Source organism: Mobula hypostoma, chromosome 9, assembly GCF_963921235.1.
Source record: "Mobula hypostoma chromosome 9, sMobHyp1.1, whole genome shotgun sequence".
NCBI classification, from domain to species: Eukaryota; Metazoa; Chordata; class Chondrichthyes; order Myliobatiformes; family Myliobatidae; genus Mobula; species Mobula hypostoma.
In genome coordinates this window covers 42,361,398-42,377,714 of record NC_086105.1, presented here as the reverse complement: position 1 = coordinate 42,377,714, position 16,317 = coordinate 42,361,398, and the positions used below count along the sequence as shown (strand labels likewise).

The following is a 16,317-nucleotide window of genomic DNA, read 5'->3' as shown; positions in this document are numbered from 1 at the left end:
AACAAAATAAATGTCTCTATCTGGCTCACTATTCAGTCTAAAAACATTTAAGTGTCGAAGGAGTGATTAATAATCTGGAGCTGATAACGAAACTATGAAATGATATTTAGCAAGTTCGTCAATCAAAGGATCCGACCTTCCAGGTCGCGGAGGAAATAGGAGTAGGAGTTGGGCCTCTAGGTATCTGAAGCCTGCCTGGCCATTCAATGTGACTTGCTCCATTCCTCTTCTCCAGTTCCCCATAGAAAAGTCACCTTCTTCCTCTTCAAATGCATTCCCTCCCCCATTATCTGTTGGGGGCATAATGTTGTGGTAACTAAAATTCCCCCTCAGATATGTGTAAACACTTGGAGAAATGAGTTTACAGAGAATATCCAGATTCAGATTTATTTATTTTTCACATGTACATTGAAACATGCAGTGAAATGTGTTGTTTGCATTAACAACCAGCACACCCAAGGTTGTGTTGGGGGTAGCCTGCAAATTTTGCCACTCACTATGGTGCCAACATAGTATGCGCACAATGTTCAGCACAACAACACCAAAACAGCCCCTTTTATCCCTTCCAGCCACCCCCGCCCCACCACTCACTCACAGAGAGGTGTCCAACCCCAGGACAGGTTGCCTCTGAGCCTCCAGCCTCCAGTACCTGGCACGGACTTGCAGACCCTAAGGCCTTGTTCATCAGGCCTCACCATCCGGACTTGCTGTCTTCGGTCTGTGACTGATGCCCTTTTGAAGCAGGTGGCAGCGCTGAGGTGCTGAGGATGTCCTTAAATGATCCAGCCAGTTGGTCAGCACTGGATTTCAATACCCTGCGTAAGACTCATTGCGTCTAGTGGTATGGTCTCGGGGTTGGCTCCCCCTCCCCAACCAAACTTTAGCACTCTTGTTTGGGTGGACGCTGTGCCTTGTGTCCCCTGTGTGACATCAGAGCTCCGAAATAACATTCAGTCCACAATGTGCGGTTAAACAATTAAGATTTTATATTTAAGTATGGGGTTAGTAGAGAAACAAAAGAAAAGGAAAACAAATAAAAGGCGCCAATAGTCTCATAAATATGTCCAGTGCACAAACGTTGGAGCTCACGGATTCTCTTTTGCTGATCCTCCTTCGCTAGTCGGCCCCTGAGCTCCTGCCCCGAGCCCAGGCCCAGCGGGTCCGGCAACCGTCTCCTCAAGCCACGTCTTCTCTCTTCATCCTCCTCGCGCCTTCTCCTCCAATCCCGCGCAAACTAACAGCTTTCACACAGACAGAAAGAATAACGTCTATCCCAATTGGTTAGCAAATGAATACAAGTCCCGTTATCACTAATTATAATCCAAACATGCTGCTATAGAGAACCACTGTCTCAGCCGTTAACAGTACAGAGAAGCCATTTTATTCACCTTAGCAGTAACATAAAAGAAGAAACCCTTACACCTGCCAGGCCTACCTTCCCTCCTAGGTCCAACACATTGAAGGAATCACGAAGGCGCACCAACAGTGATACTACATTAGGACTTTGAGGAAATTTGGTATGGCATTAAAGATTCTAGCAAATTTCTATAGATGTGTAGTGGAGAGCACTGGTCTGGTTGTATCACAGCCTGGTGTGCTGGATTGAAAGAGGGTGCAGAGGGGTTTGAACTCAGCCAGCGCCATCATGGGCACGGGCATCTGCACCTTTGAGGACATCTTCAAAAGCAGTGAAGGAGGGATCCATCACTGAGGACCACACTATCTGGAACATGCCCTCTTCTCATTATTACCATTGGTTAGGGGGTACAGGATTCTAAAGACTCACACTCAATGTTTTAGGAGCAGCTTTTTCTGTACGTAATCATATTTCAGAGTGGTTCATGAACACTACCTCATTGTTATTCTTTTGCACCGTTTTTTCAGCTTACAGTAACTTTTATGTCTTGTACTTTACTGCTGCCACAGAACACTAAATTTTATAACATATACCAGTGATAATAGACGTGATTGTGATTGAATGTAAAGTATATATTTTATTCCATTTGTTAAGTTTGGCAGTGAACCGTTTATTACCATATAGGATTGATAAGGGAATTTAGACTTAAGTTCAGTTTATCACCAGAATATCAAATACCAGATAACCGAGCAAAATAACATGAATAATGGTTGTTTATTTTCCAAAACCATTGCAGCTGGGAACATACCTGAAAATCCACAACATTCACGCAAAGCTGACAGCAGCCAGCGCCGAGAAGCGGGACGAGAGTCTGGACGGAGGGCCAGAGATGGAATTCCACCTTCATGGGGGCACGTCATACGGACGAGGGATAGTGGTGCTGCCAGCAGACTGCAGTGACGTTCAGTGGCTGAAGCAGTAAGTTACAGGGCAGGTTGACAGGTGAAAAATGTGAAGCTCCTCAGTGTTCTTTGTCCCACAGGTAAAGGGGGTGGGCTGGAATGTTCGTTACCCAGTCTTGCAGTGGGAGAGCAGTTGGTCCCTTTGTGCCTGGTGCTGTTTTTTTAGGAAGTTTTTGTGCTGGGTCAATAACACAGAGGTCAGAGGATCCAGACCACCCTCTGCCATTTGTGAAGACAAGAGACTGCAGGTGCTGGAATCTAAAGGAACACACTAAATTGTGGAGGAACACAATGGGACAGGCAGCATCTATAGAGGGAAATAAACAGTAGGTATCTCAACCCAAGATGTCAACCGTTTATTCCTCTCTGTAGATGCTGCTTGACCTGCTGAGTTTCTACAGCACTGTGTGTTACTCTGCTGTTTGTGTTCCTCTAGTCTCCCCTTTCAAATATCTGTTTAGTTCCTTTGTGTAGACCACTGCTGATTCAGATTCCTTCATGAAATCCACACCATTGCAACTTGGCACCTTTTAACAAAGCCTCATCTCCCTCTGGTCTTTATCCAGTCAGGTAAAGTTGGTGCCCTCTGCTTTTATGACAAATAACCTCCTATTGGCTGCTAGAAGACAGGAAAATGATAGGAGCTTCTCCCAGCCTGCCAGTCATGTGATCCTTTATATATCCTTATATAATTATTGTCACATCAGTCCTGAGCTGTTCTGTCATGTTGCACTGGGTGTGAGAGATTGCATGATTTGAACATGTACCTCCTACATAGAGCACCTCTGGCCATTGAGGACCTGATATAGTCTATTATGTGTCTCCTTCTAGTATCAGTCTTCCTCTGAGAAAATGGCAGCACTACCTGGATTGCTGCTGTTTGCACAAATGGGTAAATCAGTTTATTATTGTCACGTGGACTGAGCTACAGAGAAAACCTTTGCTTTGCACATCCTCCATACTGATCGTTTCACTGCGCTGCGCATCGAGGTGGTAACAGTGCAGAATAAAGTGTAACAGTTACAGAGAAAGTGCCATGCAGGCAGACAATGAATCACAAGGCTCTAACAAGGCAGACTGTGATGATAAGATTTCATCTTTAACATACAAGAGTTCTTATGACAGCCAGATGGGGGTTGTCCTTCAGCCTGTTGGTCCGTGTTTTCAAGATTTTGTCTCTACTGCCTGATGGGAGTGGGCAGGATAGAGAACGTCCAGGATGGCTGTGGTCTTTGATTATCTTGGCTGCTTTATTGAAGCGGCAAGAAGTGTAGACCATTCAATAATCTTGTAACAGTGGGACAGAGGTTGTTCTTGAGCCTACGTCCTTCAGGCTTGGTATCTTCTGCAGGATGGGAGGGGAAAGAATGGAGAATTTCTTGGTGGGGGTTATCTTTTGATGATGCTGGCTGCTTTATCAAGGAGGTGAAAAGAATCCATGGAGTGGAGCCTGGTTTCCATGATGGGCTGAGTTACAGCTCTCTGTTGATTCTTGCAGTCACGAGCAGAGCAGTAGCCATACCAAGCCATGATGTATCCTGGTAGGATACTTTCTATGGTGCATCAATAAGAAATGATGAGGGTCAAAGGGGACATGCTAAAGAGCTAAGGGGAAAGAGCTAATATATCAGTTAATTGTTCTGACATATACTGAGGTACAGTGAAAATCTTTGTTTTACATCAATGCAGATCATTTCATGATCTCAACATGTACATCCATCATACATGATGGCATCACGCACCAACAGTATTGATGAAACAATGTAGTACATAGGCAAAGCAAGTCCAGTTTAGATTTAGAGCTTGACCATGTATAATGAGAACAGTAAGAGAAATGGCCAAGATTGGGAGTGTACAACAATGTCAGTGGATTGTGGGGCTAGTGAAGGCTACAGATTTAGGAACAGGGTGGCATTAGAGTGAGTTAAATACAGAGAAATGTGGTTTAGCTGTGAGGCCAATCAACCTGTCCACTACCATAATATATTTTCAGTTTAACAGTTGTCTAACACTAGGTTAATGATGTACCCATCGCACTAAGGACTCATTGTGCCACCAATAAGAAGGCTAACTTAGGAGTTTAATTCTGTGGTGTCAACAAGGTACAAACTGCTGAAGATGGTTTGGGACAATTCTTCGTTCCTCAGAGCTATTGTTAGGTAAACAAAAAACAGGACAAGCAATCACGGAACTGGTGATAGTGATCACCTTATCCTTTTCCACCTCCAGCCATACTTCAACCGCCGAATGGAAATTTCACAAACCACATACTGTCACGATCACTTTTGTCTTATCAGCCATCACTGCCTTAGCTACAATATTTCACTTTTTGATTCTACCTTTGAATCCGTGGTCCCTATTAAAGCCATCACTCTCACACACTGGTCTCTGCCCTGGTACTTAACCCCTATCTCTGTGGACAGTGATTTGAATGGACTTGGCTAACAACTGGTTCTGATATGCAGTCAGATTTGGCTGGAATGTAAAGAGAAATCCATCTTCTTTTATCTGATTCTCTAATGCAAACTATTTTCACATTGGTCTTTCCTCTCTGCAACTTCTGAGCAGAGAGTTCACTTAAAAAGCCCTTTACTATTGCTGCAGGGTGATAAGTTTGTCTTTCTCCCCCTTGTTTTACAATCCCATCTCCACCAGCAAATGCAAGAAGCTCATGATTGGTTTTGTTACTGAGACTGAGCCTGTGTGACCAGCTGCTCCTCCTTCTCCCATGCCTCCTCCTACCCCACCAGCCTAACTTCCCTGTAAAGTTCCTCCTGCCCATGCTGTGAATTTTGCTTGTCTCTAATTTCTCTCCCATTTCCACTTGCACTTCAACCATTCAGATAAACCACTTCTTCCCTTGATCCTGATCCCAATGAATGTCACCTCCTGTCCACCCATGCTAGTTGATATTTTAATCATTCTCTTTCTTAAAAAGTGATTTAATGTTCCTTTCAATTCTTCACCAACAACCCTTCCTCATAAAAACAACTGTTGACTGCTCTGTCATTGTAATTCCTTTAAACTCGTGTCCATCCTCTAAGTTACTGAACTTGGTAACAAAGTGTAGAATATACACAGGACCTTCAACCCACAATGTCTATGTCAAACATAATGTCAAATTAAACTACATCTCTTCTGCCTGTACATGTTCTATCCCTCTATTCCCTTCATATTTATATGTACCTAAGAGTCTCTTGAATGCCACTATCATATCAGGCTTGACCACTACCCATTGGAGCCTTTTCTAAGCACCTACCGCTCTCAGTGTAAAAATAATATCTTCCCTGCACTTCTCCGTTAAACTTCCCCTTCTCCCTTAAATGCATGTCCTCTAGTACATGACATTTCTACCCTAGGAAAGAGATACTGAATGTCTCACTATCTCTGTCTCTCATCATTTTATAAATTTCTATCAGGTGCTCCAGAGAAAGCAACCCAAGTTTGTCCAGCCTCTCCTTGTATCTCATACCTTCCAAAGCCTCCACATTCTTCACGTAATGCTTCAAAGCAGTGCCTACCTTTCTCAGGATTCTGTTGATTCGTCTGGCTGATGTACTGAAGTAGTTCCATCAGAGCCTAGAATAACCACTCATCTGATTGTGACTTGCCTACAATCTCCCTCTGGCACATTGTGCCTCACTAGCCTCTTAGCCAAGGGTTCCCAACCTTTTTTATGCCATGGACCAACAAGGGACCATGAACCACAAGTTGGGAACCCCCTGGACTAAGCCCTTTTCCGATGGTGTCCCTTATTCTAGTTCTAGACAAGAGTTCCACTAACAGTGGCTTCTCTGGTATTCATTCTTTCTCCCCACCAGCAACTCGTCCAACATGCAGCCTCATCCAAAAGTATGGTCTCATTTTCCACGTGAACACTGATACCATCCAGCTCTCTTTCCACCAACATCACCTTTGTCCTTATTCAGTTTTATTCATTGTTAGACTTCCAGAGTCCTTGTGATTATCATCAATTTGCATTAAGATAATCATTGTCTTAATTTACCTAACTTATTTTTTTGGCATATTTTGTCTTCTATTTGCCGTGATGGAATACATTTGAAGTTATTTATTTTTCTTTCAGATCTTTAGAGTCAGCACTTCCTTCAAATCAGGATAGCATGGACGAGTTTGTGCAGATGGAAATACTGAACAGTTCAAGTGGACCTTTGGGTGAGCGGTTGACCTTATTGTGTACCTCTACGGACTTCCATGCTTTACAGGCTTGTACTGTGAAAGGCGCAGGATATTGATAAATCAGCAAAACAAATAACACAAGCTTTGTGGATTGTCCTTCATATGTTCGCTGGTACAGAGCCAAGAATTGTAGATCGGTAGTGGCTTTGATAGTCCTGACTGCAGTGCTCAAAGTAAGATCCGGCCAGATAGCATGAATGGAATGCTTTAATACTTGAGGGTATTAATTAATCCATTAGGCTGAGGAAAATTAGGGTAATCTGTGGCCAATCTATGGGTCAGTGTTGGAATTTAACATTCACATGTGCAAATGATTCTAAGTACACTTTCCCATTCTGTTCCTATTTCTACTTCCCTCCTTCATCTGCTTCAGTGTGATCTTCAGGTTCTGCACCCTGAAAGTGAATCCTACATCCTCATACTTTAACAAAGAAAAAGGTTTAACCTGCCCAGTTTTGTAAATCAAGTGTAATTTTGCACAAAACTTACAGAAATGGGCTCTTTCCAATCACATTTTTATTTTAATACACACAAAATGCTGGAGGAACTCAGCAGACCAGGCAGCATCTATGGAAAAGAGTAAACAGTCAACACTTTGGGCCGAGACCTTTCATCAGGACGGACATTGTTAATTTCCCTAAGATCGGAATTGTCCAAACAAAAAAAAATTATTGTTTTTTTAAACATTCCTAACTACATCTTCACAAATGAGTCAATGTCCCCATTGGATCAAGATGGACTTTCTGAAACCTCAAAATCCTTCCTATGGTGTTAATTCTACTTTTGAACACCATACTCCAATATCATACCTTAATGTAGATGCCTCTTTCGCATTTGTTTGAGGTAAAAGCCAGAACTCTACTGGAATTTTCTGGACTCAACATTCCAAAGTAATGTTGTTGACATCTTAATTATGGCCTTGGTGCTCAGTTCATAACTTATGCATGTTGATTCCAACTTATTTCTTCCATTATTAACTCCAGAAACTTTTACAAAAGACAGTAAAGCTCTTTACAATGGACACTGTTATTAAAGGTTTGTCACGTTTGCTTTGTCATTCCTATTGAGTGTGAGAGACCCCACCAAGAATTTTCCTGAAGTAGAAGAAAATAATGACAGGAAAAGAATGTTGGAGTTGGAGGGCAGGAGGAACACATTCTGCCCTGCTTTATGTGGAACCTTATGCCATCTACCTGGTTGTAAACACAAGGGTGCTCTCAGTCTATGAACTGAAGCTGATATACCAGAGAATCAGTTTGATAGTACAGCTTAGACCATAAGATATCATCATCAGGTGCCATGCCCAGTTTCAGCTTTGACTGCCATTCCCACACACTCCCGTCAAGTGGATCAATTCATTGGTATTCATTTCCAGTTCTCTGGCTGCTACCCTGGGACAGAGATACTGAATGTCTCACTATTTCTGTCTCTCATCATTTTATAAACTTCTATCAGGTGCTCCAGAGAAAGCAACCCAAGTTTGTCCAGCCTCTTCTTGTATCTCATACCCTCTGGTCCCAGTAACATAAGATATAGAAGTGGAATTAGCCCATCTGGCCCATTGAGTCTGCTCAGATCCCAAATACTCTTGGACACAGATGAGAGGAACCACAGAGTGTGGAGAGTTAACACAGTTCTGCTGATGATACAATGCTCAGTGCTCAGATTGCGAGAGCAACTGGACTGAGAGAATGGAGGCAGAAGACTGCTGCCCATTGGGCTATCAGTGCTGGTGGAGAGGGCGCATGTTCCAGGTCTTAAGTTCCAGAGAACAGTTAAGGTCTTTGCCATGTGAAAGTCAGCAGATGATTCTCTGTAGCTGCTTTACAGCCACATTTACTGGGCAATTGGTTAAGAGATACCAGGGTGTGTTTGTGAAATAGCCTTCATTCTGCCTCCTGGGTTCATGGACATAAAGTGACCTCAGGAGAAGATCAATTCAGCCACCCGTTTGGTTCTCTTTTACCTGTCTAACTGTGTAGCCAGAGCTTTCTATCTATGCATTATTATTACCACCTGTTTTGAGTTGACAGAAACCTTTACTATTTTGAAATCAAACTCTAGTGGCCCCTGAGGGCATCTGCACTGACAGTTCTGTCATTATTTACAAAGTGAGCGATAAAGTGCTGCAGTCACAATCTGTTCACGGATGAAGATGGTGGGTGGGAAGTTAGGATAAGCAGGGCTGTCGGATCAGATGAAATAGGGGTGATCTATAAGAAGGGAGAGCAGACCTCTGTGTCTGTATTGAAGCTGACGCTTGCAAATTGGTTTTCAAAGAAAATATTTTAAATCAGTGACTCATAGTTCCAGGTGGAGATGAGAGCTCATGTATTTGTGAAGTTAAATTACTTTTGTGCTTCGGAACAGTGCTGCTCTCCTTGCCAACTAGCCTTTATTTAATTTGGATGATAAAGGATGTACTTCGAGTGGCCCAGTAATTAAATGCTGTTTGAAAGCCAATATATGCTCTCCATAAATCAGAATATTTTCCAGCACAGAAACATGCCACTCCCTTGTTGCATAGTGTGCATCTAAAAAGCTGTAGGGGGCAAGGAACATGCTTGTGACAAAAGTGCCAGGTAATGCCAGCATCTAACAAGATTGAACTTTCACCCCCTGACATTCAACAACATTGCCATCACTGAGCCCCTCGCTATTAATAGCCCGGCCGTTATTTTTGGTGAGAAACTGAACTGGAACAGCCAAGTGCACGGTGTTGCTATAAAAACAAGTTAGAGACAAGGAATCTTGTGGCGAGTAACTAGTCTGGTAGCTCCCCAAAGTCTGGCCGCCAGCCACAAGGCTCACGTCAGGATTGTGTTGGAGTACTCTCGATGCCTGGATGAGTACAGCCTCAACACCATACAGGACAAAGCAGCCCTCCCGATAGGCACCTCATCCAGAGCCGTTCACTCCCTCAACAACATACAGGACAAAGCAGCCCTCCTGATAGGCACCTCATCCAGAGCCGTTCACTCCCTCAACACCATACAGGACAAAGCAGCCCTCCTGATAGGCACCTCATCCAGAGCTGTTCACTCCCTCTAACGTAAGACCATAAGAAGTAGGAGTAGAATTAGGCAGTTCGGCCCCTAGAGTTTGCTGCATCATTTATCATGGCTGATCCCTCATCCCTCTCAACCCCGTTCTCCTCCCTTCTTCCCGTAGCGTTTGGCCCCTTGATTCATCAAGAACTTATCAACCTCTGCCTTAAATCTACCCAATGGCTTGGTGTGCACATTTGTCTGGGGCAATGAGTTCCACAGATTCACCACTCTGGCAAAAAAAAAAATCATCTGTGCTCTAAATGGGCATCTCTCAATTCTGAGGCTGTGCCCTTTGGTCATAGTCACCCTCACTAGTGGAAGCATCTGCCCCCCATTCAATCCATCTAGACCTTTCAATATTCAATAAAATGAAATCTCCCCTCATTCTTCTGAACCCCACTGAGCACAGGCCCAGAGCCATCAAGTACTCTTCATATGTTAACCCTTTTATTCCTGGTATCATTCTCATGAACCTTCTATGGACCCTCTCCAATGCCAGCACATCTTTTCTTAGATAAAGAGCTCAAAACTGCCTATAATTTTTGTTTTTCTGTCTCGCTGCCTTCTTAAAACATGGAAGGACATATGCAACTTTTCAGTCCTCAGGAACCATTCCAGAATTTAGTGATTCTTGAAAGTTTACTACTAATGACTCCACAATCTCTTCAGGTACCTCTTTCCGGAAAATGGTGCTGAAGTGGTAGTAATGGGGGACAAAGAAATGAGGGAAAAACTGAATTAGTATTTTGTGTCAATCCTCACTGTAGCAGACTCCACAGTATGTTAGAAATTCAAGAGTATCAGGGCAGAAGTGAGTGTAGTTGTTATTTCTAAGGAAGTGTTTGGGAAGCGGAAAGGTCTGAAGGTAGGTAAGTCATCTGGACCAGATGGAATACACCCCAGGGTTCTGAAGGAGGTGGCTGAAGATACTGTGGAGCCATTAGTAGTGATATTTCAAGAATCTCTAGATTCTGGAACATGTCCAGAGGACTGGAAAATTGCAAATGTCACTTCACTGTTCAAGGAGGGAGAGAGGAAAAGAAAGGAAACTATAGGTCAGTTAGACTGACTTCAATAATTGGGAATATGTTGGAATCCATTATTAAAGATGAGGTTTTGAGGTACTTTGAATTGTGTGATAAAATAAGCCAAAATCAGCATAGTTTCCTTGAGGGGAAATCTTGCCTGACAAATATGTTGGAATTCTTTGAGCAAATAACAGGCAGGACAGACAAAGGAGAGTCAGTATATGTTATTTACTTGGATTTTCAGAAAGCCTTTGGCAAGGTGCCACACGTGAGGCTGCTTAACAAGATAAGAGCCCATGGTACTACAGGAAGGATACTAGCATGGACAAAAGATTGGCTGACTGGCAGGAGGCAGAGAATGGTTGACAGTTGGTGACTAGTGGTGTTCTGCAGGAGTATGTGTTGGGACCGCTTTTTTCATATTATAGGTCAATGATCTGATAGCTTTTTGGCCAAGTTTGTAAATGATAGGAAGATAAGGAGAAGGGCAGGTAGTGTTGAGGAAGCAGTGAGTCTGCAGTAGGATTTAGACAGACTAGGGAAATGGGCAAAGAGTATGGTCATGCACTTTGGTAGAAGGAATAAAGGCATAGACCATATTCTAAATGTGAAGAAAATTAAGAAACCAAAGGTGCAAAGGGACTTGGGAGTCCTCATGCAGGATTTGCTACAGGTTAACTTGCAGGGTGGTAAGGAAGGCAAATGCAATGTTAGCATTCATTTCCTTAGGACCAGAATATAAAAGCAAGGGTGTAATGTTGAGGCTTTATTCGGCATTGGTGAGACCTCACTTGAAGCATTGTGAGCATTTTTAGAAACATAGAAAACCTACAGCACAATATAGGCCCACGAGGCTGTGCTGAAACATGTACTTACTTTAGAAATTACCTAGGCTTACTCATAGCCCTCTATTTTTCTAAGCTCCATGTACCTAACCAGAGTCTCTTAAAAGACCTTATCGTATCCGCCTCCACCACTGTTGCCAGCAGCCCATTCCACACACTCAGCACTCTGTGTAAAAAAACTTACCCCGACATGCCCTCTGTACCTACTTCCAAGCACCTTGAAACTGCCCTCTCGTGTTAGCCATTTCAGCCCTGGGGAAAAGCGTCTGACTATCCACACGATCAATGCCCCTTATCATGTTATACACATCATCTTTTATGCCCCTTATCTAAGAAAAGATGCACTGGCGTTGGAGAGGGTCCAGAGGAGGTTCATGGGATTAATTCTGGGGGATGAAAAGTTAATGAATGAGGAGTATTTTATGGCTCCGTGCCTGTACTCACAGGAGTTTATAAGGGTATGGGGAGGATCTCGGAATCAGACTCAGGTTTAATGCCACCAGCATATGTTGTGAAATGTGTTGTTTAGCGGCAGCAGTGCATTGCAATACATAATAATAAAAACTATAGATTACAACAAGAAGTGCAGGTTATAAAAAATAAATTAAGTAAGTAGTGGAAAAGAGAGGGGAAAAATAAAGGAAGAAGTGTTCATGGGTTCATTGTTCATTCAGAAATCTGATGGTGGAGGGGAATAAGCTGTTCTTGAAATGTTGTGTGTGTCTTCAGGCTCCTGTGCCTCCTCTTTGATGGTAGAAATGAGAAGAGGCGTGTTCTGGGCAATGAGGGTTCTCAATGATGGATTCTGCCTTTTTGAGGCATCACCTAAAAACTCATTGAAACCTATCGAATACTGAAAGGCCTAGATAGAGTGGATGGGGAAAGGATGTTTGCTATAGCGGGGAGTCACGGACCAGAGGAAGCAGCCTCAGGATAGAGCGATGCCTCTTTGGAGCAGAGATGAGGAGGAATTTCTTTAGCCAGAGGGTGGTGAATCTGCAGAATGCATTGCCACAGATGACTGTGGACACCAAGTCATTGGATATATTTAAAGTGGAGGTTAGTAAATTCTTGATTAGTAAGAGCTTCAGAGGTTATGGAGAATGGGGCTGAGTGGGATAATAAATCAGTCATGATTGGCCAAATGGCCTAATTCTGCTCATTTGTTTTATGATCTTATGATCATTCATTAATTGGTATATTAATGAAACTTTGTTGTTTACAGCATGTCAAGAATTCTCACCAGATTGCGTAGAGCGATGCCATCAGGAATCTGCTACAGGTTGGTATCAACAGGTAGCATGTGCAAACTGAATTTGTTTTTGGCCCCTTCACAGGACATCCTATATTTGAACTGTAGTTGTTCTCTTGACCTATGGTGACTTTGTTGTCAATATCAGTCATGACAAAGTAGCTAGCATTCTCTATTCTGCATCAAGAGTTTTGGAGGTGAAACATAATGTGGTTATGAGACTGTTTGAAAAGGTAATCTCACATTAGGGTCAATTAGATTGGAAACATCTTCTGTGACTCCAAAGTCTTTCTGAGCCTCAGTTCTGTCACTGTGATCATACGTTTTCTCGTTGTTGGACTGTTTATGGAGTGGGGTGTAGGGTCTCTGCTCACCCGTTCATTCTGAGTTCAAAGAGCAGAGGGAGTGATAGGTGGTGCAGCATTTCACTAAGCCTGATGAATTCAAAGAATACATTGGCTTATTCAGACATTCATACTGAAAGAGGAAGGTGCAGAAATGCTTCGACAAGAATCACCAAGATTTCTTATCCCTTTGAGGCTCTTAATGCTCTCTCTGTTTCTGCTGAACTGATGTTCATGTTGAATTTCCATATTTCCTTACAATATAGAATGAGGCTGTTTCAGTCCTTTGGGTAAATGCCAACTCACAGGTCAATCCCATTCCCCAATTAATTTTCCTTACCATCGGTTCTCCCATATTCCCATAAATTCCCCCCAGATTCTACTACTCACTATATTGTAAGGCACTTTGCAGAGATGAATTAATCCACCAACCTGCATATCCTATGGTATGTAGGAAGAAATGAGATATCCAGGGGAAGTTCTCATTGTCACAGAGAGAATGTGCATACTCCACACAGCACCAGAGGTGAGAATCAAGCCCTGGTCTCAAGAGCTGTTGTTCCATCTATGCCACTGCACTGCTCTAGAAAAATTTGCGCTGCCCTCCAGTAGTTTTATTATCTGATTTCATCATTGTACTTATTGAATCTGCATTTTCAAGATCTCTGTGTTACAGTGCTCACAGCTCATCAGCACATCAGCACAACCTCACTTCGAGATGTTTTGGACAAAACAGCTCCTTGCAAACATCGCATTAGAGCTAAACTCGTGAATTATGAACCCAGAGCTCTCTACCAGTCAGTGAAACTGTATTGTCCCAAGTGTCGTACACTGTAAGTACTAACAGAGCTGCATGCATGCAGTGAAATGTAATGGATTGTTATGGGTATGGTGATATCTGTTTGCTTTTATGTAGATAAATAAAGCAGAGTCCTAATCCCTCGTTGAACCAGAAGTATTTCAGATATAATAAGCATTTTTGAGGCCCAATCTGGAGTTTTGTGTACAATATTGGTCTCCTTATTTCAGGAAGGATGTAAATGAGTTAGAAACAAAGTTGTAACCATTGGAATTTCAAAGAATGAGAGGTAAATTTATTAAAGCGAAGCAGATCTTAAGAGATCCTGACATGGTCAATATTGAGAAGATTGTGTGTATCCATAGTACAGCCATTACCTACAGCTTTCTGCTCTTGATTAGCTTCCATATCTAATATTATTGTGATGTTTGGAAATACAGTGGATTCCAGTTAATTGGGCCACTGGTTAATAGGGGAAACCGCTTATTTGGGACAATTGTTAAAGAAGAAATCAAGTCGAGAAACTAACTGGGATTCCCTTTGTTTATTTGGGACACTATGCCACTTAATTGTGATGGGCGACTGTTGCTGAACAGCTTCTAACTAGCCTCAGTCACATTATCTTGTGTGGCCTTTAGACACTACGCTGTGCTTATAGCGAACACTTTTTAAATAGCATTTGTTGCATGTGTTTGTTCAGAAAGCAGTGTCTTTTTCACTAATAGTTTGCAAGAAACAAGCAGCAAGACAATTTAGAACTGTTTTGCTCATTGTGGTTTCAGCCATTCAGGCCTTCAGACATTACATCTCTGTTGTTTTTTATATACTTGAAAAAGCTTTTTCCATCTACCTTGATTTTGTTTGCTAGCTTGCTTTTATATTTCATCTTTTCCCTCCCAATGATTTGTTTAGTTGCTTTCTGCTCGTCTGTCTTCCCACTAATATTTGCTTTGCTGTGTGCCTTCTCTTTTGCTTTTACATTAGCTTTGACTTCTCTTGTTAGCCATGGTTGTACTATTTTGCCATTTGAGTATTTCTTCATTTTTGGCATACATCCATCTTGTATCTTCCTCATTTTTCCCAGAAACACAAGCTATTGCTGCTGTGCTGTCATCCCTGCCAGCATCTCCTTCCAGATTACTTTGGCCAACTTCCTTCTCACACCACTGTAATTTCCTTTACTCCACTGAAGTACTGCTACATCAGACTTTACTTTCTCCCTATCAAATTTCGTTGAACTCAATCATATTATGATCACTTCCTCCTAAGGATTCCTTTACCTTAAGCTCCCTAATCACCTCTGGTTCATTACAAAACACCCAATCCGGTATAGATGGTAAGAATGGGCTCCATCACCTCTGCCCCTCTGATCCTCAATGCAGGTGCCCCTCAGAGGTATGTACTAAACTCCATCCTTTACTCTCTGTATACCCATGACTAAGTTTCCACCCACAGCTCTAATCTGGTAATTAAATTTACAGATGACACTACACTGATTGGCCTAATCTCAAATAATAATGAGGCAGCCTACAGAGAAGAAGTTATCACCCTTTGTTGCAAAAACAAAGGAGCTGGTTGTGGACAACAGGAGGAATGGAGGCAAGCAACAATGTATCTAGGGGTGAAAGAGTGAACAACTTTAAGTTCTTCTACATACGCATCACCAAGGATCTCACATAGTCTGTACATACCGGCTGTGTGGTGAAAAAGGCACAAGACCGCCTCTTTGACCTCAGACGGTTGAAGAAGTTTAGTATGGGCCCCCAAATCCTAAGAACTTTCTACAGGGGCACAGTTGAGAGCATCCTGACTGGCTGCATCACTGCCTGGTATGGGAACTGTACTTCCCTCAATCACAGGACTCTGCAGAGAGTGGTGCGGACAGCCCAGCACATCTGTGGATGTGAACTTCTGACTATTCAGGACATTTACAAAGACAGGTGCGTAGAACGGGCCCGAAGGATCATTGGGGTCCCAAGTCACCCCAACCACAAACTGTTTCAGCTGCTACCATCCGGGAAACAGTACTGCAGCATAAAAGCCAGGCTCTGGGACAGCTTCTTTCACCAGGTCATCAGACTGCTTAATTCATGCTGACACGACAGTATTTCTTTGTTATATTGACTATCCTGTTGTTCATAATATTTATTATAAATTACTATAAATTGCACATAGCACATTTAGATGGAGATGTAATGTAAAGATTTTTACTCCTCGTGTATATAAAGGATGTAAGTAATAAAGTCAAGTCAATTCAATTCAATCTGATCCCCTAGTAGGCTCAACAACGAACTGCTCTAAAAAGCCATCTTGTAGGCATTCAATAAACTCACTCTCTTGAGATCCATTACCAGCATGATTTTCCCAAATGACCTGCATGTTAAAATCTCCCATGATTATCATAACATTGACTTTTGGCACAGCTTTTCTATTTCCTGTTCAAATCTGCAGTCCATATCCCAGCTACTGTTGGGAGGAGGCTT

General features: G+C 42.5%; 1 protein-coding gene across 5 annotated transcripts in view; it reads left to right on the top strand.

Moving 5' to 3' along the window:
* pot1 (protection of telomeres 1 homolog) overlaps positions 1-16,317 on the top strand; it is a 355,041-nt gene that overhangs the window by 317,969 nt on the left and 20,755 nt on the right. For all 5 annotated transcript variants that reach the window (XM_063058161.1, XM_063058162.1, XM_063058159.1 and 2 more), the window contains 4 exons: positions 2,154-2,335; positions 6,404-6,492; positions 12,665-12,721; positions 13,712-13,868. In XM_063058161.1, the coding sequence (XP_062914231.1) occupies positions 2,154-2,335; positions 6,404-6,492; positions 12,665-12,721; positions 13,712-13,868 (485 nt within the window). The remainder of the gene's footprint in view (positions 1-2,153; positions 2,336-6,403; positions 6,493-12,664; positions 12,722-13,711; positions 13,869-16,317) is intronic.